Source organism: Procambarus clarkii, chromosome 8, assembly GCF_040958095.1.
Source record: "Procambarus clarkii isolate CNS0578487 chromosome 8, FALCON_Pclarkii_2.0, whole genome shotgun sequence".
NCBI classification, from domain to species: Eukaryota; Metazoa; Arthropoda; class Malacostraca; order Decapoda; family Cambaridae; genus Procambarus; species Procambarus clarkii.
Window position 1 is genome coordinate 24,965,630 of NC_091157.1, and position 23,228 is coordinate 24,988,857.

General features: G+C 48.8%; 1 protein-coding gene across 1 annotated transcript in view; it reads right to left on the reverse strand.

Annotated features, from left to right (window-relative positions):
- Nucleotides 1–918: 918 nt before the first annotated feature.
- The window catches only part of LOC138359862 (mucin-19-like), a 66,161-nt gene continuing 43,851 nt past the window's right edge, over nucleotides 919–23,228 (reverse strand). The window contains exons 3-13 of the mRNA XM_069319598.1: nucleotides 12,868–13,116; nucleotides 10,693–10,941; nucleotides 10,348–10,596; nucleotides 8,381–8,674; nucleotides 7,256–7,534; nucleotides 5,366–5,659; nucleotides 4,241–4,519; nucleotides 3,311–3,559; nucleotides 2,488–2,644; nucleotides 1,491–1,654; nucleotides 919–990 (exon numbers count right to left, since the gene is read on the reverse strand). Of these exons, the coding sequence (XP_069175699.1) occupies nucleotides 919–990; nucleotides 1,491–1,654; nucleotides 2,488–2,644; nucleotides 3,311–3,559; nucleotides 4,241–4,519; nucleotides 5,366–5,659; nucleotides 7,256–7,534; nucleotides 8,381–8,674; nucleotides 10,348–10,596; nucleotides 10,693–10,941; nucleotides 12,868–13,116 (2,535 nt within the window). The remainder of the gene's footprint in view (nucleotides 991–1,490; nucleotides 1,655–2,487; nucleotides 2,645–3,310; nucleotides 3,560–4,240; nucleotides 4,520–5,365; nucleotides 5,660–7,255; nucleotides 7,535–8,380; nucleotides 8,675–10,347; nucleotides 10,597–10,692; nucleotides 10,942–12,867; nucleotides 13,117–23,228) is intronic.

Consider the following 23,228-nt stretch of genomic DNA (forward strand, 5'->3'; position numbering starts at 1 on the left):
ATCCTGACCCCTTCCAAGTGCTATATAATCGTAATTAATGGCATGGCGCTTTTTCCTGACTATTCCTTAACTCCCTCAAGTTTTGGAGTTGTCCCACATTCTGTGTCTTTGATATTTTCCGTCATCACCGCCTCGTTACTACGGTGACGGCCTTGTTTTGGAGTTGTCAGAGTTTCAAACTATATATATATATATATATATATATATATATATATATATATATATATATATATATATATATATATATTGCTACCAATGACTTTTGTACAGTCACGGTGGTCGAGTTGTTAAGAAACCAGGTACGCCGTAGTGCATAGTGCTATTATGCATTCAACCACAGAAGGTGATTCAGTTATAACTGCATCATATATTATGGCATGCATTATATAGTCAGTCTTGGGTACAAGTCCAGTATATCATGAAGTGTTCCAGTACTCAGTACTTACAAAGTTCAGCATACCTCAGCCCAGGAGGGCGGAAGTCAGTGAATATGGGACATTCTACAATATAATGTTTAGAGGAGTGAATGTTTTCTCTTTCACAAAGTTGACACATGGTGTATTGGACAGTTTCACAAAGTTGACACATGGTGTATTGGACACTTTCACAAAGTTGACACATGGTGTATTGGACAGTTCCACAAAGTTGACACATGGTGTATTCGACATTTGGGTTTCGAGAAAGCTGCCAGATACGTCTATATCCCAGGCGTATTCTGGCCACTATAACATCACATTGCCGGGTTCTTGTTCTATTAGTTATAAATGTCTCCTCAAGGCATTCGTCATAATGTTTAATGCTATAGCTTTCAGGCCATTGTGAATTTGTCAGGTCAGTAAGATTTTCACCTGATATTATTAGTTTAAGTATTCTCTTTGTCACTGCTAATGAGCACCTGTATTAATTTCTACTACTGGCCTAGAACATGCTTTGAGGTGGACATTGTGGCACGACCTTGAGGATGGCACAGTGTTCCTCAGCGTAAACTGGCTGATGGGAGTTGAATTAGTGTATAATTTGTACTTATTCGCTTATGTCTAATATTCTATTGTCGTTATACCTGTCGACTATTCAGTGTTTTTGGTGAGGATACCTCTGGTGTTGTTGGTCAGGATACCTCTGGTGTTGTTGGTGAGGATACCTCTGGTGTTGTTGGTGAGGATACCTCTGGTGTTGTTGGTCAGGATACCTCTGGTGTTGTTGGTCAGGATACCTCTGGTGTTGTTGGTCAGGATACCTCTGGTGTTGTTGGTGAGGATACCTCTGGTGTTGTTGGTGAGGATACCTCTGGCGATCGTCTGGGTGTGTGTAGCAATTATTTACTTATTTATTGATGTACAACTAGGTACAGTTTTGAGAGTACATTCAATGTTGTTCTTGGAGTTTTGTTGTTTTATGCATTATCAAGCGCCTTCAAAGAGATGTTGATGTCTTGCGAATATATTGAGATTGTTGGGGCTGACAGTCCCCAAGTGAGCATGTAAATGTACGGACGTCATTTGTCTTTTCAATGGGTTTAGCTTTGTGTCGGGAGAGTTCATGAGCAAGTTGGCAGTCTTCTTGCTCTTGTTGTAAACTGACAACTTTATCGTCTGGTTAGTGTTGGTGGGGATCATTGATTTGCCAATAATGTCTTTCAAGCCTGTTTTGTGAGCTGTTGAAAAGAAGTTCCTGTAAAAGAGTTTATTAAGTGGGCGAGGTACTGTAGTGGTGGCTACTTCACCAGAGGTACCATGGAGGTTCACCTTCTTTTTTATGGTCTCCGACATACCCGTTATAGAATCTATTTTGACACGGACTTTTACTGAGTTTCTTTTCATTCTGCTTCCACTTGGAACTTTGCGAGTGCATGGTTGACACAGTAGTGAAAAACACTTTGCTTGTACCTGTTAGGTTCACGTCTAGCATTTAGGTACATTCTTACGTTAGTTTGCTTAACGTAGACTGCAGTGTGGAAGCCACAATTCCTGTCTGGGAATGTTTATATCCCGGAAAGACAGCTTACCTTCATTCATGATCTCGTTAGTAAAGCAAACCATGGGACTAAACTTGAAGGCTTCCTTAAGCTTACATTCCCAAGTTTGAAACCCACAACAGTTGTCAAACTCCTGAGTACCTATTTACTGCTAAGTGAACAGAGCCATCAGGTGAAATGGTGTTTCCCAAACGCTTTTGTCCTGACGCAGGAATTGTACTCGGAACTTTTTGGCTGTGGCATATCTGCGCTGATCACTGCGCCATATGATCCTTATATGTTTAATTTCCTTGTGATAGTTCTAGCTTGGAAATCCTGTGTGCTACTGACTGCCCGGCCTCTTTAATTGTGTTTTGTGAGAGACACTTACACGGCACCCGTGTCCTTCACACCCGTGTCCTTCACACCCGTGTCCTTCACACCCGTGCTCTTCACACCCGTGTCCTTCACACCCGTGTCCTTCACACCCGTGTCCTTCACACCCGTGTCCTTCACACATGTGTCCTTCACACCCGTGTCCTTCACACATGTGTCCTTCACACCCGTGTCCTTCACACCCGTGTCCTTCACACCCGTGTCCTTCATACCCGTGTTCTTCACACCCGTGTCTTTCACACCCGTGTCCTTCACACCCGTGTCCTTCACACCCGTGTCCTTCACACCCGTGTCCTTCACACATGTGTCCTTCACACTCGTGTCCTTCACACATGTGTCCTTCACACCCGTGTCCTTCACACCCGTGTTCTTCACACCCGTGTCCTTCACACCCGTGTCCTTCACACCCGTGTCCTTCACACCCGTGTCCTTCACATTCGTGACCTTCACACCCGTGTCCTTCACACCCGTGTCCTTCACACATGTGTCCTTCACACCCGTGTCCTTAACACCCGTGTCCTTCACACCCGTGTCCTTCACACCCGTGTCCTTCACACCCGTGTCCTTCACACCCGTGTCCTTCACACATGTGTCCTTCACACATGTGTCCTTCACACATGTGTCCTTCACACCCGTGTCCTTCACACCCGTGTCATACACACCCGTGTCCTTCACACCCGTGTCCTTCACACATGTGTCCTTCACACATGTGTCCTTCACACATGTGTCCTTCACACCCGTGTCCTTCACACCCGTGTCCTTCACACATGTGTCCTTCACACATGTGTCCTTCACACATGTGTCCTTCACACCCGTGTCCTTCACACCCGTGTCATACACACTCGTGTCCTTCACACCCGTGTCCTTCACACGCGTGTCCTTCACACATGTGTCCTTCACACATGTGTCCTTCACACATGTGTCCTTCACACGCGTGTCCTTCACACATGTGTCCTTCACACATGTGTCCTTCACACATGTGTCCTTCAAACATGTGTCCTTCACACATGTCTCCTTCACACATGTTTCCTTCACACATGTGTCCTTCACACCCGTGTCCTTCACACATGTGTCCTTCACACCCGTGTCCTTCACACATGTGTCCTTCACACATGTGTCCTTCACACATGTCTCCTTCACACATGTTTCCTTCACACATGTGTCCTTCACACCCGTGTCCTTCACACATGTGTCCTTCACACCCGTGTCCTTCACACATGTGTCCTTCACAACCGTGTCCTTCACACATGTGTCCTTCACACCCGTGTCCTTCACACATGTGTCCTTCACACCCGTGTCCTTCACACATGTGTCCTTCACACCCGTGTCCTTCACACCCGTGTCCTTCACACCCGTCTCCTTCACACCCGTGTCCTTCACACCCGTGTCCTTCACACCCGTGTCCTTCAAACATGTGTCCTTCACACATGTGTCCTTCACACCCGTGTCCTTCACACCCGTGTCCTTCACACCCGTGTCCTTCACACTCGTGTCCTTCACACCCGTGTCCTTCACACCCGTGTCCTTCACACTTGTGTCCTTCACACTCGTGTCCTTCACACCCGTGTCCTTCACACGCGTGTTCTTCACACATGTGTCCTTCACACATGTGTCCTTCACACGCGTGTTCTTCACACATGTGTCCTTCACACATGTGTCCTTCACACATGTGTCCTTCACACATGTGTCCTTCACACCCGTGTCCTTCACACATGTGTCCTTCACACCCGTGTCCTTCACACATGTGTCCTTCACACATGTGTCCTTCACACATGTCTCCTTCACACATGTTTCCTTCACACATGTGTCCTTCACACCCGTGTCCTTCACACATGTGTCCTTCACACCCGTGTCCTTCACACATGTGTCCTTCACACCCGTGTCCTTCACACATGTGTCCTTCACACCCGTGTCCTTCACACCCGTGTCCTTCACAACCGTGTCCTTCACACCCGTATCCTTCACACACGTGTTCTTCACACCCGTGTCCTTCACACCCGTGTCCTTCACACCCGTGTCCTTCACACCCGTGTCCTTCACACATGTGTCCTTCACACCCGTGTCCTTCACACCCGTGTCCGTCACACCCGTGTCCATCACACCCGTGTTCTTCACACCCGTGTCCTTAACACCCGTGTCCTTCACACCCGTGTCCTTCACACTCGTGTCCTTCACATATGTGTCCTTCACACCCGTGTCCTTCACACCCGCGTCCTTCACACCCGTGTCCTTCACACCCGTGTCCTTCACACCCGTGTCCTTCACACATGTGTCCTTCACACCCGTGTCCTTCACACCCGTGTCCTTCACACCCGTGTCCTTCACACCCGTGTCCTTCACACATGTGTCCTTCACACATGTGTCCTTCACATCCGTGTCCTTCACACCCGTGTCCTTCACACCCGTGTCCTTCACACTCGTGTCCTTCACACCCGTGTCCTTCACACCCGTGTCCTTCACACATGTGTCCTTCACACTCGTGTCCTTCACACCCGTGTCCTTCACTCGCGTGTCCTTCACACATGTGTCCGTCACACATGTGTCCTTCACACATGTGTCCTTCACACATGTGTCCTTCACACATGTTTCCTTCACACATGTGTCCTTCACACCCGTGTCCTTCACACATGTGTCCTTCACACCCGTGTCCTTCACACCCGTGTCCTTCACACATGTGTCCTTCACACATGTCTCCTTCACACATGTTTCCTTCACACATGTGTCCTTCACACCCGTGTCCTTCACACATGTGTCCTTCACACCCGTGTCCTTCACACATGTGTCCTTCACACCCGTGTCCTTCACACATGTGTCCTTCACACCCGTGTCCTTCACACCCGTGTCCTTCACACATGTGTCCTTCACACCCGTGTCCTTCACACCCGTGTCCTTCACACCCGTGTCCTTCACACATGTGTCCTTCACACCCGTGTCCTTCACACCAGTGTCCTTCACACCCGTGTCCTTCACACCCGTGTTCTTCACACCCGTGTCCTTCACACCCGTGTCCTTCACACATGTGTCCTTCACACTCGTGTCCTTCACACCCGTGTCCTTCACTCGCGTGTCCTTCGCACATGTGTCCGTCACACATGTGTCCTTCACACATGTGTCCTTCACACATGTGTCCTTCACACATGTTTCCTTCACACATGTGTCCTTCACACCCGTGTCCTTCACACATGTGTCCTTCACACCCGTGTCCTTCACACATGTGTCCTTCGCACATGTCTCCTTCACACATGTTTCCTTCACACATGTGTCCTTCACACCCGTGTCCTTCACACATGTGTCCTTCACACCCGTGTCCTTCACACATGTGTCCTTCACACCCGTGTCCTTCACACATGTGTCCTTCACACCCGTGTCCTTCACACCCGTGTCCTTCACACATGTGTCCTTCACACATGTCTCCTTCACACATGTTTCCTTCACACATGTGTCCTTCACACCCGTGTCCTTCACACATGTGTCCTTCACACCCGTGTCCTTCACACATGTGTCCTTCACACCCATGTCCTTCACACATGTGTCCTTCACACCCGTGTCCTTCACACCCGTGTCCTTCACACATGTGTCCTTCACACCCATGTCCTTCACACATGTGTCCTTCACACCCGTGTCCTTCACACATGAGTCCTTCACACCCGTGTCCTTCACACATGTGTCCTTCACACCCGTGTCCTTCACATCCGTGTCCTTCACACCCGTGTCCTTCACACCCGTGTTCTTCACACCCGTGTCCTTCACACCCGTGTCCTTCACACTCGTGTCCTTCACACATGTGTCCTTCACACCCGTGTCCTTCACACCCGTGTCCTTCACACCCGTGTCCTTCACACTCGTGTCCTTCACACCCGTGTCCTTCACACCTGTGTCCTTCACACCCGTGTCCTTCACACATGTGTCCTTCACACCCGTGTCCTTCACACCCGTGTCCTTCACACATGTGTCCTTCACACCCGTGTCCTTCACACCCGTGTCCTTCACACCCGTGTCCTTCAAACATGTGTCCTTCACACCCGTGTCCTTCACACCCGTGTCCTTCACACCCGTGTCCTTCACACCCGTGTCCTTCACACCCGTGTCCTTCACACCCGTGTCCTTCACACCCGTGTCCTTCACACCCGTGTCCGTCACACCCGTGTCCTTCACACCCGTGTCCTTCACACATGTGTCTTTCACACCCGTGTCCTTCACACCCGTGTCCTTCACACCCGTGTTCTTCACACCCGTGTCCTTCACACCCGTGTCCTTCACACCCGTGTCCTTCACACCCGTGTCCTTCACACATGTGTCCTTCACACCCGTGTCCTTCACACCCGTGTCCTTCACACCCGTGTCCTTCACACATGTGTCCTTCACACCCGTGTCCTTCACACCCGTGTCCTTCACACCCGTGTCCTTCACACGCGTGTCCTTCACACCCGTGTCCTTCACACCCATGTCCTTCACACATGTGTCCTTCACACATGTGTCCTTCACACCCGTGTCCTTCACACCCGTGTCCTTCACACCCGTGTCCTTCACACCCGTGTCCTTCACACATGTGTCCTTAACACCCGCGTCCGTCACACCCGTGTCCTTCACACCCGTGTCCTTCACACATGTGTCCTTCACACATGTGTCCTTCACACGCGTGTTCTTCACACATGTGTCCTTCACACATGTGTCCTTCACACATGTGTCCTTCACACATGTGTCCTTCACACCCGTGTCCTTCACACATGTGTCCTTCACACCCGTGTCCTTCACACATGTGTCCTTCACACATGTGTCCTTCACACATGTCTCCTTCACACATGTTTCCTTCACACATGTGTCCTTCACACCCGTGTCCTTCACACATGTGTCCTTCACACCCGTGTCCTTCACACATGTGTCCTTCACACCCGTGTCCTTCACACATGTGTCCTTCACACCCGTGTCCTTCACACCCGTGTCCTTCACAACCGTGTCCTTCACACCCGTATCCTTCACACACGTGTTCTTCACACCCGTGTCCTTCACACCCGTGTCCTTCACACCCGTGTCCTTCACACCCGTGTCCTTCACACATGTGTCCTTCACACCCGTGTCCTTCACACCCGTGTCCGTCACACCCGTGTCCATCACACCCGTGTTCTTCACACCCGTGTCCTTAACACCCGTGTCCTTCACACCCGTGTCCTTCACACTCGTGTCCTTCACATATGTGTCCTTCACACCCGTGTCCTTCACACCCGCGTCCTTCACACCCGTGTCCTTCACACCCGTGTCCTTCACACCCGTGTCCTTCACACATGTGTCCTTCACACCCGTGTCCTTCACACCCGTGTCCTTCACACCCGTGTCCTTCACACCCGTGTCCTTCACACATGTGTCCTTCACACATGTGTCCTTCACATCCGTGTCCTTCACACCCGTGTCCTTCACACCCGTGTCCTTCACACTCGTGTCCTTCACACCCGTGTCCTTCACACCCGTGTCCTTCACACATGTGTCCTTCACACTCGTGTCCTTCACACCCGTGTCCTTCACTCGCGTGTCCTTCACACATGTGTCCGTCACACATGTGTCCTTCACACATGTGTCCTTCACACATGTGTCCTTCACACATGTTTCCTTCACACATGTGTCCTTCACACCCGTGTCCTTCACACATGTGTCCTTCACACCCGTGTCCTTCACACCCGTGTCCTTCACACATGTGTCCTTCACACATGTCTCCTTCACACATGTTTCCTTCACACATGTGTCCTTCACACCCGTGTCCTTCACACATGTGTCCTTCACACCCGTGTCCTTCACACATGTGTCCTTCACACCCGTGTCCTTCACACATGTGTCCTTCACACCCGTGTCCTTCACACCCGTGTCCTTCACACATGTGTCCTTCACACCCGTGTCCTTCACACCCGTGTCCTTCACACCCGTGTCCTTCACACATGTGTCCTTCACACCCGTGTCCTTCACACCAGTGTCCTTCACACCCGTGTCCTTCACACCCGTGTTCTTCACACCCGTGTCCTTCACACCCGTGTCCTTCACACATGTGTCCTTCACACTCGTGTCCTTCACACCCGTGTCCTTCACTCGCGTGTCCTTCGCACATGTGTCCGTCACACATGTGTCCTTCACACATGTGTCCTTCACACATGTGTCCTTCACACATGTTTCCTTCACACATGTGTCCTTCACACCCGTGTCCTTCACACATGTGTCCTTCACACCCGTGTCCTTCACACATGTGTCCTTCGCACATGTCTCCTTCACACATGTTTCCTTCACACATGTGTCCTTCACACCCGTGTCCTTCACACATGTGTCCTTCACACCCGTGTCCTTCACACATGTGTCCTTCACACCCGTGTCCTTCACACATGTGTCCTTCACACCCGTGTCCTTCACACCCGTGTCCTTCACACATGTGTCCTTCACACATGTCTCCTTCACACATGTTTCCTTCACACATGTGTCCTTCACACCCGTGTCCTTCACACATGTGTCCTTCACACCCGTGTCCTTCACACATGTGTCCTTCACACCCATGTCCTTCACACATGTGTCCTTCACACCCGTGTCCTTCACACCCGTGTCCTTCACACATGTGTCCTTCACACCCATGTCCTTCACACATGTGTCCTTCACACCCGTGTCCTTCACACATGAGTTCTTCACACCCGTGTCCTTCACACATGTGTCCTTCACACCCGTGTCCTTCACATCCGTGTCCTTCACACCCGTGTCCTTCACACCCGTGTTCTTCACACCCGTGTCCTTCACACCCGTGTCCTTCACACTCGTGTCCTTCACACATGTGTCCTTCACACCCGTGTCCTTCACACCCGTGTCCTTCACACCCGTGTCCTTCACACTCGTGTCCTTCACACCCGTGTCCTTCACACCTGTGTCCTTCACACCCGTGTCCTTCACACATGTGTCCTTCACACCCGTGTCCTTCACACCCGTGTCCTTCACACATGTGTCCTTCACACCCGTGTCCTTCACACCCGTGTCCTTCACACCCGTGTCCTTCACACATGTGTCCTTCACACCCGTGTCCTTCACACCCGTGTCCTTCACACCCGTGTCCTTCACACCCGTGTCCTTCACACCCGTGTCCTTCACACCCGTGTCCTTCACACCCGTGTCCTTCACACCCGTGTCCGTCACACCCGTGTCCTTCACACCCGTGTCCTTCACACATGTGTCTTTCACACCCGTGTCCTTCACACCCGTGTCCTTCACACCCGTGTTCTTCACACCCGTGTCCTTCACACCCGTGTCCTTCACACCCGTGTCCTTCACACCCGTGTCCTTCACACATGTGTCCTTCACACCCGTGTCCTTCACACCCGTGTCCTTCACACCCGTGTCCTTCACACATGTGTCCTTCACACCCGTGTCCTTCACACCCGTGTCCTTCACACCCGTGTCCTTCACACGCGTGTCCTTCACACCCGTGTCCTTCACACCCATGTCCTTCACACATGTGTCCTTCACACATGTGTCCTTCACACCCGTGTCCTTCACACCCGTGTCCTTCACACCCGTGTCCTTCACACCCGTGTCCTTCACACATGTGTCCTTAACACCCGCGTCCGTCACACCCGTGTCCTTCACACCCGTGTCCTTCATACATGTGTCCTTCACACCCGTGTCCTTCACACCCGTGTCCTTCACACACCCGTGTTCTTCACACCCGTGTCCTTCACACCCGTGTCCTTCACACCCGTGTCCTTCACACCCGTGTCCTTCACACCCGTGTCCTTCACACCCGTGTCCTTCACACATGTGTCCTTCACACCCGTGTCCTTCACACCCGTGTCCTTCACACCCGTGTCCTTCACACCCGTGTCCTTCACACCCGTGTCCTTCACACATGTGTCCTTCACACCTGTGTCCTTCACACCCGTGTCCTTCACACCCGTGTCCTTCACACCCGTGTCCTTCACACCCGTGTCCTTCACACCCGTGTCCTTCACACCCGTGTCTTTCACACATGTGTCCTTCACACATGTGTCCTTCACACCCGTGTCCTTCACACCTGTGTCCTTCACACGCGTGTCCTTCACACATGTGTCCTTCACACATGTGTCCTTCACACATGTGTCCTTCACACATGTGTCCTTCACACATGTCTCCTTCACACATGTTTCCTTCACACATGTGTCCTTCACACATGTCTCCTTCACACATGTTTCCTTCACACATGTGTCCTTCACACCCGTGTCCTTCACACATGTGTCCTTCACACCCGTGTCCTTCACACATGTGTCCTTCACACCCGTGTCCTTCACACATGTGTCCTTCACACTCGTGTCCTTCACACCCGTGTCCTTCACACGCGTGTCCTTCACACATGTGTCCTTCACACATGTGTCCTTCACACATGTGTCCTTCACACATGTGTCCTTCACACATGTCTCCTTCACACATGTTTCCTTCACACATGTGTCCTTCACACCCGTGTCCTTCACACATGTGTCCTTCACACCCGTGTCCTTCACACATGTGTCCTTCACACATGTGTCCTTCACACATGTCTCCTTCACACATGTTTCCTTCACACATGTGTCCTTCACACCCGTGTCCTTCACACCCGTGTCCTTCACACATGTGTCCTTCACACATGTGTCCTTCACACCCGTGTCCTTCACATCCGTGTCCTTCACACATGTGTCCTTCACACCCGTGTCCTTCACACATGTGTCCTTCACACCCGTGTCCTTCACACAAGTGTCCTTCACACATGTGTCCTTTACACCCGTGTCCTTCACATCCGTGTCCTTCACACCCGTGTCCTTCACACCCGTGTCCTTCACACATGTGTCCTTCACACCCGTGTCCTTCACACCCGTGTCCGTCACACCTGTGTCCTTCACACCCGTGTCCTTCACACATGTGTCCTTCACACCCGTGTCCTTCACACCCGTGTCCTTCACACCCGTGTCCTTCACACCCGTGTTCTTCACACCCGTGTCCTTCACACCCGTGTCCTTCACACTCGTGTCCTTCACACATGTGTCCTTCACACCCGTGTCCTTCACACCCGTGTCCTTCACACATGTGTCCTTCACACCTGTGTCCTTCACACCCGTGTCCTTCACACCCGTGTCCTTCACACCCGTGTCCTTCACACCCGTGTCCTTCACACCCGTGTCCTTCACACCCGTGTCTTTCACACATGTGTCCTTCACACATGTGTCCTTCACACCCGTGTCCTTCACACCCGTGTCCTTCACACCCGTGTCCTTCACACATGTGTCCTTCACACTCGTGTCCTTCACACCCGTGTCCTTCACACGCGTGTCCTTCACACATGTGTCCTTCACACATGTGTCCTTCACACATGTGTCCTTCACACATGTGTCCTTCACACATGTCTCCTTCACACATGTTTCCTTCACACATGTGTCCTTCACACCCGTGTCCTTCACACATGTGTCCTTCACACCCGTGTCCTTCACACATGTGTCCTTCACACATGTGTCCTTCACACATGTTTCCTTCACACATGTGTCCTTCACACCCGTGTCCTTCACACCCGTGTCCTTCACACATGTGTCCTTCACACATGTGTCCTTCACACCCGTGTCCTTCACATCCGTGTCCTTCACATCCGTGTCCTTCACACATGTGTCCTTCACACCCGTGTCCTTCACACCCGTGTCATTCACACATGTGTCCTTCACACTCGTGTCCTTCACACCCGTGTCCTTCACACGCGTGTCCTTCACACATGTGTCCTTCACACATGTGTCCTTCACACATGTGTCCTTCACACATGTGTCCTTCACACATGTCTCCTTCACACATGTTTCCTTCACACATGTGTCCTTCACACCCGTGTCCTTTACACATGTGTCCTTCACACCCGTGTCCTTCACACATGTGTCCTTCACACATGTGTCCTTCACACATGTTTCCTTCACACATGTGTCCTTCACACCCGTGTCCTTCACACCCGTGTCCTTCACACATGTGTCCTTCACACATGTGTCCTTCACACCCGTGTCCTTCACATCCGTGTCCTTCACATCCGTGTCCTTCACACATGTGTCCTTCACACCCGTGTCCTTCACACCCGTGTCCTTCACACATGTGTCCTTCACACATGTGTCCTTTACACCCGTGTCCTTCACACCCGTGTCCTTCACACCCGTGTCCTTCACACCCGTGTCCTTCACACATGTGTCCTTCACACCCGTGTCCTTCACACCCGTGTCCGTCACACCTGTGTCCTTCACACCCGTGTCCTTCACACATGTGTCCTTCACACATGTGTCCTTCACACATGTGTCCTTCACACATGTGTCCTTCACACATGTCTCCTTCACACATGTTTCCTTCACACATGTGTCCTTCACACATGTCTCCTTCACACATGTTTCCTTCACACATGTGTCCTTCACACCCGTGTCCTTCACACATGTGTCCTTCACACCCGTGTCCTTCACACATGTGTCCTTCACACCCGTGTCCTTCACACATGTGTCCTTCACACTCGTGTCCTTCACACCCGTGTCCTTCACACGCGTGTCCTTCACACATGTGTCCTTCACACATGTGTCCTTCACACATGTGTCCTTCACACATGTCTCCTTCACACATGTTTCCTTCACACATGTGTCCTTCACACCCGTGTCCTTCACACATGTGTCCTTCACACCCGTGTCCTTCACACATGTGTCCTTCACACATGTGTCCTTCACACATGTCTCCTTCACACATGTTTCCTTAACACATGTGTCCTTCACACCCGTGTCCTTCACACCCGTGTCCTTCACACATGTGTCCTTCACACATGTGTCCTTCACACCCGTGTCCTTCACATCCGTGTCCTTCACACATGTGTCCTTCACACCCGTGTCCTTCACACATGTGTCCTTCACACCCGTGTCCTTCACACATGTGTCCTTCACACATGTGTCCTTTACACCCGTGTCCTTCACATCCGTGTCCTTCACACCCGTGTCCTTCACACCCGTGTCCTTCACACATGTGTCCTTCACACCCGTGTCCTTCACACCCGTGTCCGTCACACCTGTGTCCTTCACACCCGTGTCCTTCACACATGTGTCCTTCACACCCGTGTCCTTCACACCCGTGTCCTTCACACCCGTGTCCTTCACACCCGTGTTCTTCACACCCGTGTCCTTCACACCCGTGTCCTTCACACTCGTGTCCTTCACACATGTGTCCTTCACACCCGTGTCCTTCACACCCGTGTCCTTCACACATGTGTCCTTCACACCTGTGTCCTTCACACCCGTGTCCTTCACACCCGTGTCCTTCACACCCGTGTCCTTCACACCCGTGTCCTTCACACCCGTGTCCTTCACACCCGTGTCTTTCACACATGTGTCCTTCACACATGTGTCCTTCACACCCGTGTCCTTCACACCCGTGTCCTTCACACCCGTGTCCTTCACACATGTGTCCTTCACACTCGTGTCCTTCACACCCGTGTCCTTCACACGCGTGTCCTTCACACATGTGTCCTTCACACATGTGTCCTTCACACATGTGTCCTTCACACATGTGTCCTTCACACATGTCTCCTTCACACATGTTTCCTTCACACATGTGTCCTTCACACCCGTGTCCTTCACACATGTGTCCTTCACACCCGTGTCCTTCACACATGTGTCCTTCACACATGTGTCCTTCACACATGTTTCCTTCACACATGTGTCCTTCACACCCGTGTCCTTCACACCCGTGTCCTTCACACATGTGTCCTTCACACATGTGTCCTTCACACCCGTGTCCTTCACATCCGTGTCCTTCACATCCGTGTCCTTCACACATGTGTCCTTCACACCCGTGTCCTTCACACCCGTGTCCTTCACACATGTGTCCTTCACACTCGTGTCCTTCACACCCGTGTCCTTCACACGCGTGTCCTTCACACATGTGTCCTTCACACATGTGTCCTTCACACATGTGTCCTTCACACATGTGTCCTTCACACATGTCTCCTTCACACATGTTTCCTTCACACATGTGTCCTTCACACCCGTGTCCTTTACACATGTGTCCTTCACACCCGTGTCCTTCACACATGTGTCCTTCACACATGTGTCCTTCACACATGTTTCCTTCACACATGTGTCCTTCACACCCGTGTCCTTCACACCCGTGTCCTTCACACATGTGTCCTTCACACATGTGTCCTTCACACCCGTGTCCTTCACATCCGTGTCCTTCACATCCGTGTCCTTCACACATGTGTCCTTCACACCCGTGTCCTTCACACCCGTGTCCTTCACACATGTGTCCTTCACACATGTGTCCTTTACACCCGTGTCCTTCACACCCGTGTCCTTCACACCCGTGTCCTTCACACCCGTGTCCTTCACACATGTGTCCTTCACACCCGTGTCCTTCACACCCGTGTCCGTCACACCTGTGTCCTTTACACCCGTGTCCTTCACACATGTGTCCTTCACACCCGTGTCCTTCACACCCGTGTCCTTCACACCCGTGTCCTTCACACCCGTGTTCTTCACACCCGTGTCCTTCACACCCGTGTCCTTCACACTCGTGTCCTTCACACATGTGTCCTTCACACCCGTGTCCTTCACACCCGTGTCCTTCACACCCGTGTCCTTCACACATGTGTCCTTCACACCCGTGTCCTTCACACCCGTGTCCTTCACACATGTGTCCTTCACACATGTGTCCTTCACACCCGTGTCCTTCACACCCGTGTCCTTCACACTCGTGTCCTTCACACTCGTGTCCTTCACACCTGTGTCATTCACACCCGTGTCCTTCACACATGTGTCCTTCACACCCGTGTCCTTCACACCCGTGTCCTTCACACATGTGTCCTTCACACCCGTGTCCTTCACACCCGTGTCCTTCACACCCGTGTCCTTCACACATGTGTCCTTCACACCCGTGTCCTTCACACCCGTGTCCTTCACACCCGTGTCCTTCACACCCGTGTCCTTCACACCCGTGTCCTTCACACCCGTGTCCTTCACACCCGTGTCCTTCACACCCGTGTCCTTCACACATGTGTCCTTCACACCCGTGTCCTTCACACCCGTGTCCTTCACACCCGTGTCCTTCACACCCGTGTCCTTCACACCTGTGTCCTTCACACCCGTGTCCTTCACACCCGTGTCCTTTACACCCGTGTCCTTCACACCCGTGTCCTTCACACCCGTGTCCTTCACACCCGTGTCCTTCACACATGTGTCCTTCACACCCGTGTCCTTCACACCCGTGTCCTTCACACCCGTGTCCTTCACACATGTGTCCTTCACACATGTGTCCTTCACACCCGTGTCCTTCACACCCGTGTCCTTCACACCCGTGTCCTTCACACCCGTGTCCTTCACACATGTGTCCTTCACACCCGTGTCCTTCACACCCGTGTCCTTCACACATGTGTCCTTCACACTCGTGTCCTTCACACCCGTGTCCTTCACTCGCGTGTCCTTCGCACATGTGTCCGTCACACATGTGTCCTTCACACATGTGTCCTTCACACATGTGTCCTTCACACATGTTTCCTTCACACATGTGTCCTTCACACCCGTGTCCTTCACACATGTGTCCTTCACACCCGTGTCCTTCACACATGTGTCCTTCACACATGTCTCCTTCACACATGTTTCCTTCACACATGTGTCCTTCACACCCGTGTCCTTCACACATGTGTCCTTCACACCCGTGTCCTTCACACATGTGTCCTTCACACCCGTGTCCTTCACACATGTGTCCTTCACACCCGTGTCCTTCACACCCGTGTCCTTCACACATGTGTCCTTCACACCCGTGTCCTTCACACCCGTGTCCTTCACACCCGTGTCCTTCACACATGTGTCCTTCACACCCGTGTCCGTCACACCCGTGTCCTTCACACCCGTGTCCTTCACACATGTGTCCTTCACACCCGTGTCCTTCACACCCGTGTTCTTCACACCTGTGTCCTTCACACCCGTGTCCTTCACACCCGTGTCCTTCACACCCGTGTCCTTCACACATGTGTCCTTCACACCCGTGTCCTTCACACCCGTGTCCTTCACACATGTGTCCTTCACACCTGTGTCCTTCACACCTGTGTCCTTCACACCCGTGTCCTTCACACCCGTGTCCTTCACACCCGTGTCCTTCACACATGTGTCCTTCACACATGTGTCCTTCACACATGTGTCCTTCACACATGTTTTCTTCACACATGTTTTCTTCACACATGTGTCCTTCACACCCGTGTCCTTCACACATGTGTCCTTCACACCCGTGGCCTTCACACATGTGTCCTTCACACATGTGTCCTTCACACATGTCTCCTTCACACATGTTTCCTTCACACATGTGTCCTTCACACATGTGTCCTTCACACCCGTGTCCTTCACACCCGTGTCCTTCACACATGTGTCCTCCACACCTGTGTCCTTCACACATGTGTCCTTCACACCCGTGTCCTTCACACATGTGTCCTTCACACATGTGTTCTTTACACCCGTGTCCTTCACACCCGTGTCCTTCACACCCGTGTCCTTCACACCCGTGTCCTTCACACATGTGTCCTTCACACCCGTGTCCGTCACACCCGTGTCCTTCACACATGTGTCCTTCACACCCGTGTCCTTCACACCCGTGTCCTTCACACCCGTGTCCTTCACACCCGTGTCCTTCACACCCGTGTTCTTCACACCCGTGTCCTTCACACATGTGTCCTTCATACCCGTGTCCTTCACACCCGTGTCCTTCACACCCGTGTCCTTCACTCATGTGTCCTTCACACCCGTGTCCTTCACACCCGTGTCCTTCACACTCGTGTCCTTCACACCCGTGTCCTTCACACCTGTGTCCTTCACACATGTGTCCTTCACACTCGTGTCCTTCACACCCGTGTCCTTCACACGCGTGTCGTTCACACATGTGTCCTTCACACATGTGTCCTTCACACATGTGTCCTGCACACATGTCTCCTTCACACATGTTTCCTTCACACATGTGTCCTTCACACTCGTGTCCTTCACACATGTGTCCTTCACACCCGTGTCCTTCACACATGTGTCCTTCACACATGTGTCCTTCACACCCGTGTCCTTCACACATGTGTCCTTCACACCCGTGTCCTTCACACATGTGTCCTTCACACCCGTGTCCTTCACACATGTGTCCTTCACACCCGTGTCCTTCACACCCGTGTCCTTCACACCCGTGTACTTCACACACGTGTCCTTCACACCCGTGTCCTTCACACATGTGTCCTTCACACCCGTGTCCTTCACACCCGTGTCCTTCACACATGTGTCCTTCACACCCGTGTCCTTCACACTCGTGTCCTTCACACCTGTGTCCTTCACACCCATGTCCTTCACACCCGTGTCCTTCACACCCGTGTCCTTCACACATGTGTCCTTCACACCCGTGTCCTTCACACCCGTGTCCTTCTGTTGGAAATTTCCAACACTGACACATCATTGTTGTATTATTAATAATTATTACTAAATCTACTAATCATTGTAGTAATTAAAATTAACCAAACGTAGATTTCACATGTACTAATAATTACATCTGTACAATAAGGCTAGAATTCTTACGTCATCAGACGCCAGTATGGCGTCAGATTCCATTATAATAAACACAACTATATCCAGTGTGTCTGAGAATTGAGTTTGATTCTCTATAAAACAACGGTGTTCTGTGTGATAATTATTTACAGATAAACTGATCCCCAACTAATGCCACATAGAGCGTTTATAGTTATAACTGTTATCTGGTAATAAATTTAACGTAGCGCGTGAATGCCCTGGAGAGACTTTAATTCCTCTCCATTGCTTGTTTACCATCGTAAAACGGGCGAATAATATTATTTAACTCCTCTGAATAATAAACCCGTCCTTATCCGAGCATTTCAGTCACAACTGCGAGAGATGATATTATTCGTAGTTAATAATTTGTGTAGCAAATGCGGGACGCGGAGCGGGGAGAGAGAGACGCTATTACCCAAGCCACCAGGGTGGACGCCACCAAGAGCGCAAGACGAAAGTCGCCACTGTGAGGTGTGAAGAACCTTTGCAGACAACAACTTAGCTGGTGTCAGTGTCACTTTATACCTCGTTTTGAATTGTCAAGAGGTTTAATTTGACATTCAGCCAGAAACCTGTTAATTTTGTTCCATGTAGCACAACGTGACTGGCCAGAGAAGCGCGTCAACATCTAGGCTAGGCTCGACACCACGTGTTCGTTACAACGACGCCTGAACCTAGGACGCGAACTTCGGCAAGCCTTAACTTACACAGTGCCCTATTAGCTAAGTACCTTTATTCCCATTTGATGCATCATTTTGGAGGGGGTTATAGCTGGGTTGCTTGTCGTCACGCAGAGCGACTATAAAAAACCACAGGTTATTATCTGTCTCCATTCTCTAATTTAATTTTCTTGAACATAGATGTCTAGCAGCTTAATATGTTGCTACTGACTATAATTTGATTTGCAGCGTGTGTGAAGAATTCCCCGAGCTGTCATTTCCCGTGTTAATCATCTCCCAGTGTTCCATGATGAGTTCAGGAGATTCCGAGGATGAGTCATAACCGATGTCTTGGAAAACGTCTTCAAGCTAAGACCCTTTCCGTATTCCTTAAATTACATTATCTGTAGTATTATTCATGCGGAGCACTGTTTTTGGATTGACATGTGTTTATTATAATTATTAATTTCTCATGTTCATAATCTATGTTCTTATTGGTGACAAATACAATGATTCTATAATTGGTCATAGGATTAGATTATTGCATAATGAACTGGTGCACGAACCACACTAGTTCCTGGACATATATGAAGTTCCAGTAATAACCCCCCAATGTAGGTGTTTGAGGCTTTGATTCAGTTAAATTATACAGCCCATTAATTATATAAGTGATCATATTCTCTAGTATTTTATCCATAGTTACAGGTTCATCTAAGGATTTTCTAATGATCATATTTTCTTAGTTTCCCTCTTTACTATAAAAGCGGGTGGTCCTTCGTAATAGAATTTCTTTACATTAATAATTTAAATAAATAGAGTCAAGCCCCAAATGTCCCACATTATGGTCCTTATCGAACCGGATAAACATAAATTATAATTATAAATACTAATTATTAATAACTAATCCTTGTGTGATGTAATCTAGACTAACCATTTAATTAATTGTGTATGCGAACAGCGTAACACGTAAGTTAGTCTAAGTCACACCAATTCATTGCTACTTTCACCTCATGTACAAGGTAGCACTAGTGGGACACAGTTAATTGCCCACAACACTTAGGCCTACACTTCATACTGAAGTAAGAATCTTTAGGTCACCAGGAGCAACAGCTCATAACTTTTATAACAATTCCACACTAACACCTGCGTTAGAGTGGCCTCACCATCTAACCATTATATACTTAGGTGGTAATGACATCCATCCTACTCGTCATCCAGCTGAGGTGATCAAGCACCTTAAAGCCATAATTTCTTCTTTCAAGCTCATCAGTAATTCGGTAGTATTCACATTAGTGGAACCTCGCCAACCAAGTCAAGATAATCGTTGGGGAGTAACCCCAGAATACTACCAGAGAGTTGCTAAGTACATAAATTTCAGGCTGAAAAAACGAGTGAGATTGGATGCCACTTATATCCAATTTACAGCCAGACCTTATAGACAAAACCTGACCAGAGATGGTGTACACTTGTCAGGTGAGTCTAGGTTGCATGTGGTTGACAAGTTGATCAACACCATCAACTATCACAAACGGCTGTGGCTGGCAAGCCAAACTTAACTGTACATAATTGTTTGCACTTGTGTGTGTAAGTACACCCTTATAAAAACAAAAACCCAAAAATACAGCACAATTATATTCACCTTACTGCACCACAATAATCTTTACCAATCTTATTAGGTAGAATTTAGGCTGAGATTGTGCTGAATTTGGTACAAGCCCAGACTAAATAAATTTATAGTTCTTAGGTAGGAATTATCACGACTAGATTTAAGCTAGTCACTAGTGTATGTATTATGCTATTTGTGCTGACCCTAAACAGGGTGGGATTAAACTTTGAGATAACTCTGATTGGAGTGTCTCCATAATATTTCTCTTGTACTCATTATTTTGTATGTATCTATTTTATGTATTGCTGGATGATCCCCATTACCTCTGATGGTGATATAGAAGAGCTAACCGGACGAGAACTAATGGTGAAGTTCAGACAATGCACAAAATAACTAGCTACTTGTTGTTAGGTAGGTACATTTAACCTTAAGTGAGGTAGAGTATAAATTAGCCACATTAAATTAGGCTACATTTAATGTTACTTATCCACTAATGAACAAGTACCCAAGCTTCATTAGTAATACATATACTAATCCCATGAAGTTTGGACCCAAGCCCAACATGGCTACTCCTGAGCAATTAAGGAAAACCTATATTGGCCTTAAAGGTCATTTGACCAGATTAATTAACAAGGCTGAGGGCTTATCTAAAGATACTCCCATTGACTCTTATCACTTAGAGACATCAGTAAGAATAGCTGAACTGAAATTTGATCAAGTTAGATCTACCAGTCAGTCTTATATTACTCTACTGAATACTACGGAAACTGATCCTGATGAAGTAAGTCAAATTGTAGACGATATCTCCCAGTATGAAGATGAGACTCAAGATATACTTTACATGCTATCTAAACTAGCGAAACAATCTAAATCCAATACCAGTAACACAGGGTCTCAATTCAGTAACCAACTACCAGAGGTTCGTTTACCTACTTTAGACTTACCTACATTTTCAGGATTAGATACAGAAAATTGGGACAATTTTTGGACTTCATTTGAAGTTCATATACATAAGAAACCGTCTCTTGACAAGGTTTCTAAATTCTCATACCTACTTAGTCTTCTCAAAGGAGAGGCTAAAAGGTCATACATAACCTAACTCTCGATGAGAGTAATTATGAGGAAGCTATACAACTTTTGAAGTTGAACTATTGCAACAAAGAGTTAAGTATAGCTACCCTCTATTACCAATTACTAGATCTGAATGCACCAAATAGTAGACCAGAGTCACTTCAAAGCTTCAGACTAGAAGTAGAGTCTCTAGTAAAGGCCTTAGGTACTAAAGTTGATATACCAGCTTCAGAATGGTCAATCAAGTTACTTTTGCAGATGAAATTACCTCGAAATGTCTTAACAGAGCTCTGCTCACACTATAATACCGAGTTTCTCACTCTTGACCAAATATTCGAGGGACTGAGAATAACGGTTAACAGGTTGAAGACCCATGATAAAATTAAACCTGAGTCTAAACCAACTAATACTGACACTTCAGTCATACCCAAACCGACTTTGAATAAGTCTAGTGAATATAAATCCAAGACTACTTCCTCCACTGGGAAAAGAAGTGGAAATGTAGGTACTTATTCGGTGTCTCCTTCTGAGATAACCAATGACTTGTCTACTAAAGAGACCAAGTCAACTAACCAGAGAAGGTGTCTGTTTTGTAATCAAGGACATGCCACCTACCAATGCTCTGTTTATCCTACTTATAATACTAGGATTAAAAGGTTGCAAGAAATACACAAGTGCACCAAGTGCATGGGCTCTCATGATCCCAAAAAATGTGTAGTGCAGCTACGTTCCTGCAATAGATGCAACCAAGGTGTACATCACTATGCCTTATGTAGAAAATCTTCTACACCAACCATGACCACTGGGGAGAATTCCACAAATTCTACCACAGTGCAATATTGCAAAGTGCATCAAGAAAATAAATGTACTTGCTACTGAGTCAGGCAATAATACACTCTGCCTACAGCTCAACTTAGACTAATAAACCGAAGATCTAGAGTTAACACTAGAGGTCTTTTTGATCAAGGATCACAGAAAACCTTCATTACACAACAGTTAGTAGAGCAGTTAAATTTAAAACCTGCCAAAAGTGTGAGGTTAAATATTTCTGGTTTCTTGACGAATAGTGGACCTCGTGAATACAAAGTAGTTAAGGTATTAGTGAGACTTGGATCTTCCACTAGTCCAATACAAGCGGTAGTAGTAGATAAACTTCCTACAGACCTGCAGGTCACAGGATTAGCTCGCACTGCGAGACATCTTAAACGAAACCGCATGAGGCTAGCAGATTATAAAATAAATTCTGACTGCCTCACTGATGTTGGAATACTTATAGGCACGGATCATTATTACAAATTTATAACTGGATGCACCAGACAACACGGAATGAATTTGTTGTCGTCTGCTGGAGGCAAATTGCTTACGGGACCGGTGCTTTTCCGACAAAATCCAGCGTCAACAAACCAACAATCTAATAACATAATAGTGGCGTGACTAGGCTTGGAACAGTCACCCCTACGTTTCAGAGAAATGTCTGAAAATATTGAGTCTGATCCACCTGTACATCGTTTGTGGGATTTAGACACTTTAGGCATTATCCCTGAACAACCAAGCCCTGATGATATGTGGACTTACCAGCAATATCTGGATACAGTTGTCTATGAAAATAAACAATATTGGGTAAGACTCCATGGAAGTTGAATCATCCACAACTTCCAGTTAATTATTTTATGGCAGCCTCACAATTGCAGTCTCAATTAGCACGACTATAGAAGCAGCCAGACAAACTGAACATGTATCATCAACTCATCCAACAAGAACTTAACAGCAAATTTAATGAAGTTGTTGATAACGATGACCGAAAAATAGGTCATTATTTACCTCATCACGCTGTGGTGAAAGACTCATTGACAACACCTATTCGTATTGTCTTTAACTGCAGTGCTAAGGTAAAGCCCAGCAGTGTGTCTTTAAATGAATGTCTCCAAACGGGACCTAGCCTAACACAAAGGCTACATGATGTGCTGTTACGATTTCGCACTGGTATTTTCGCCTAT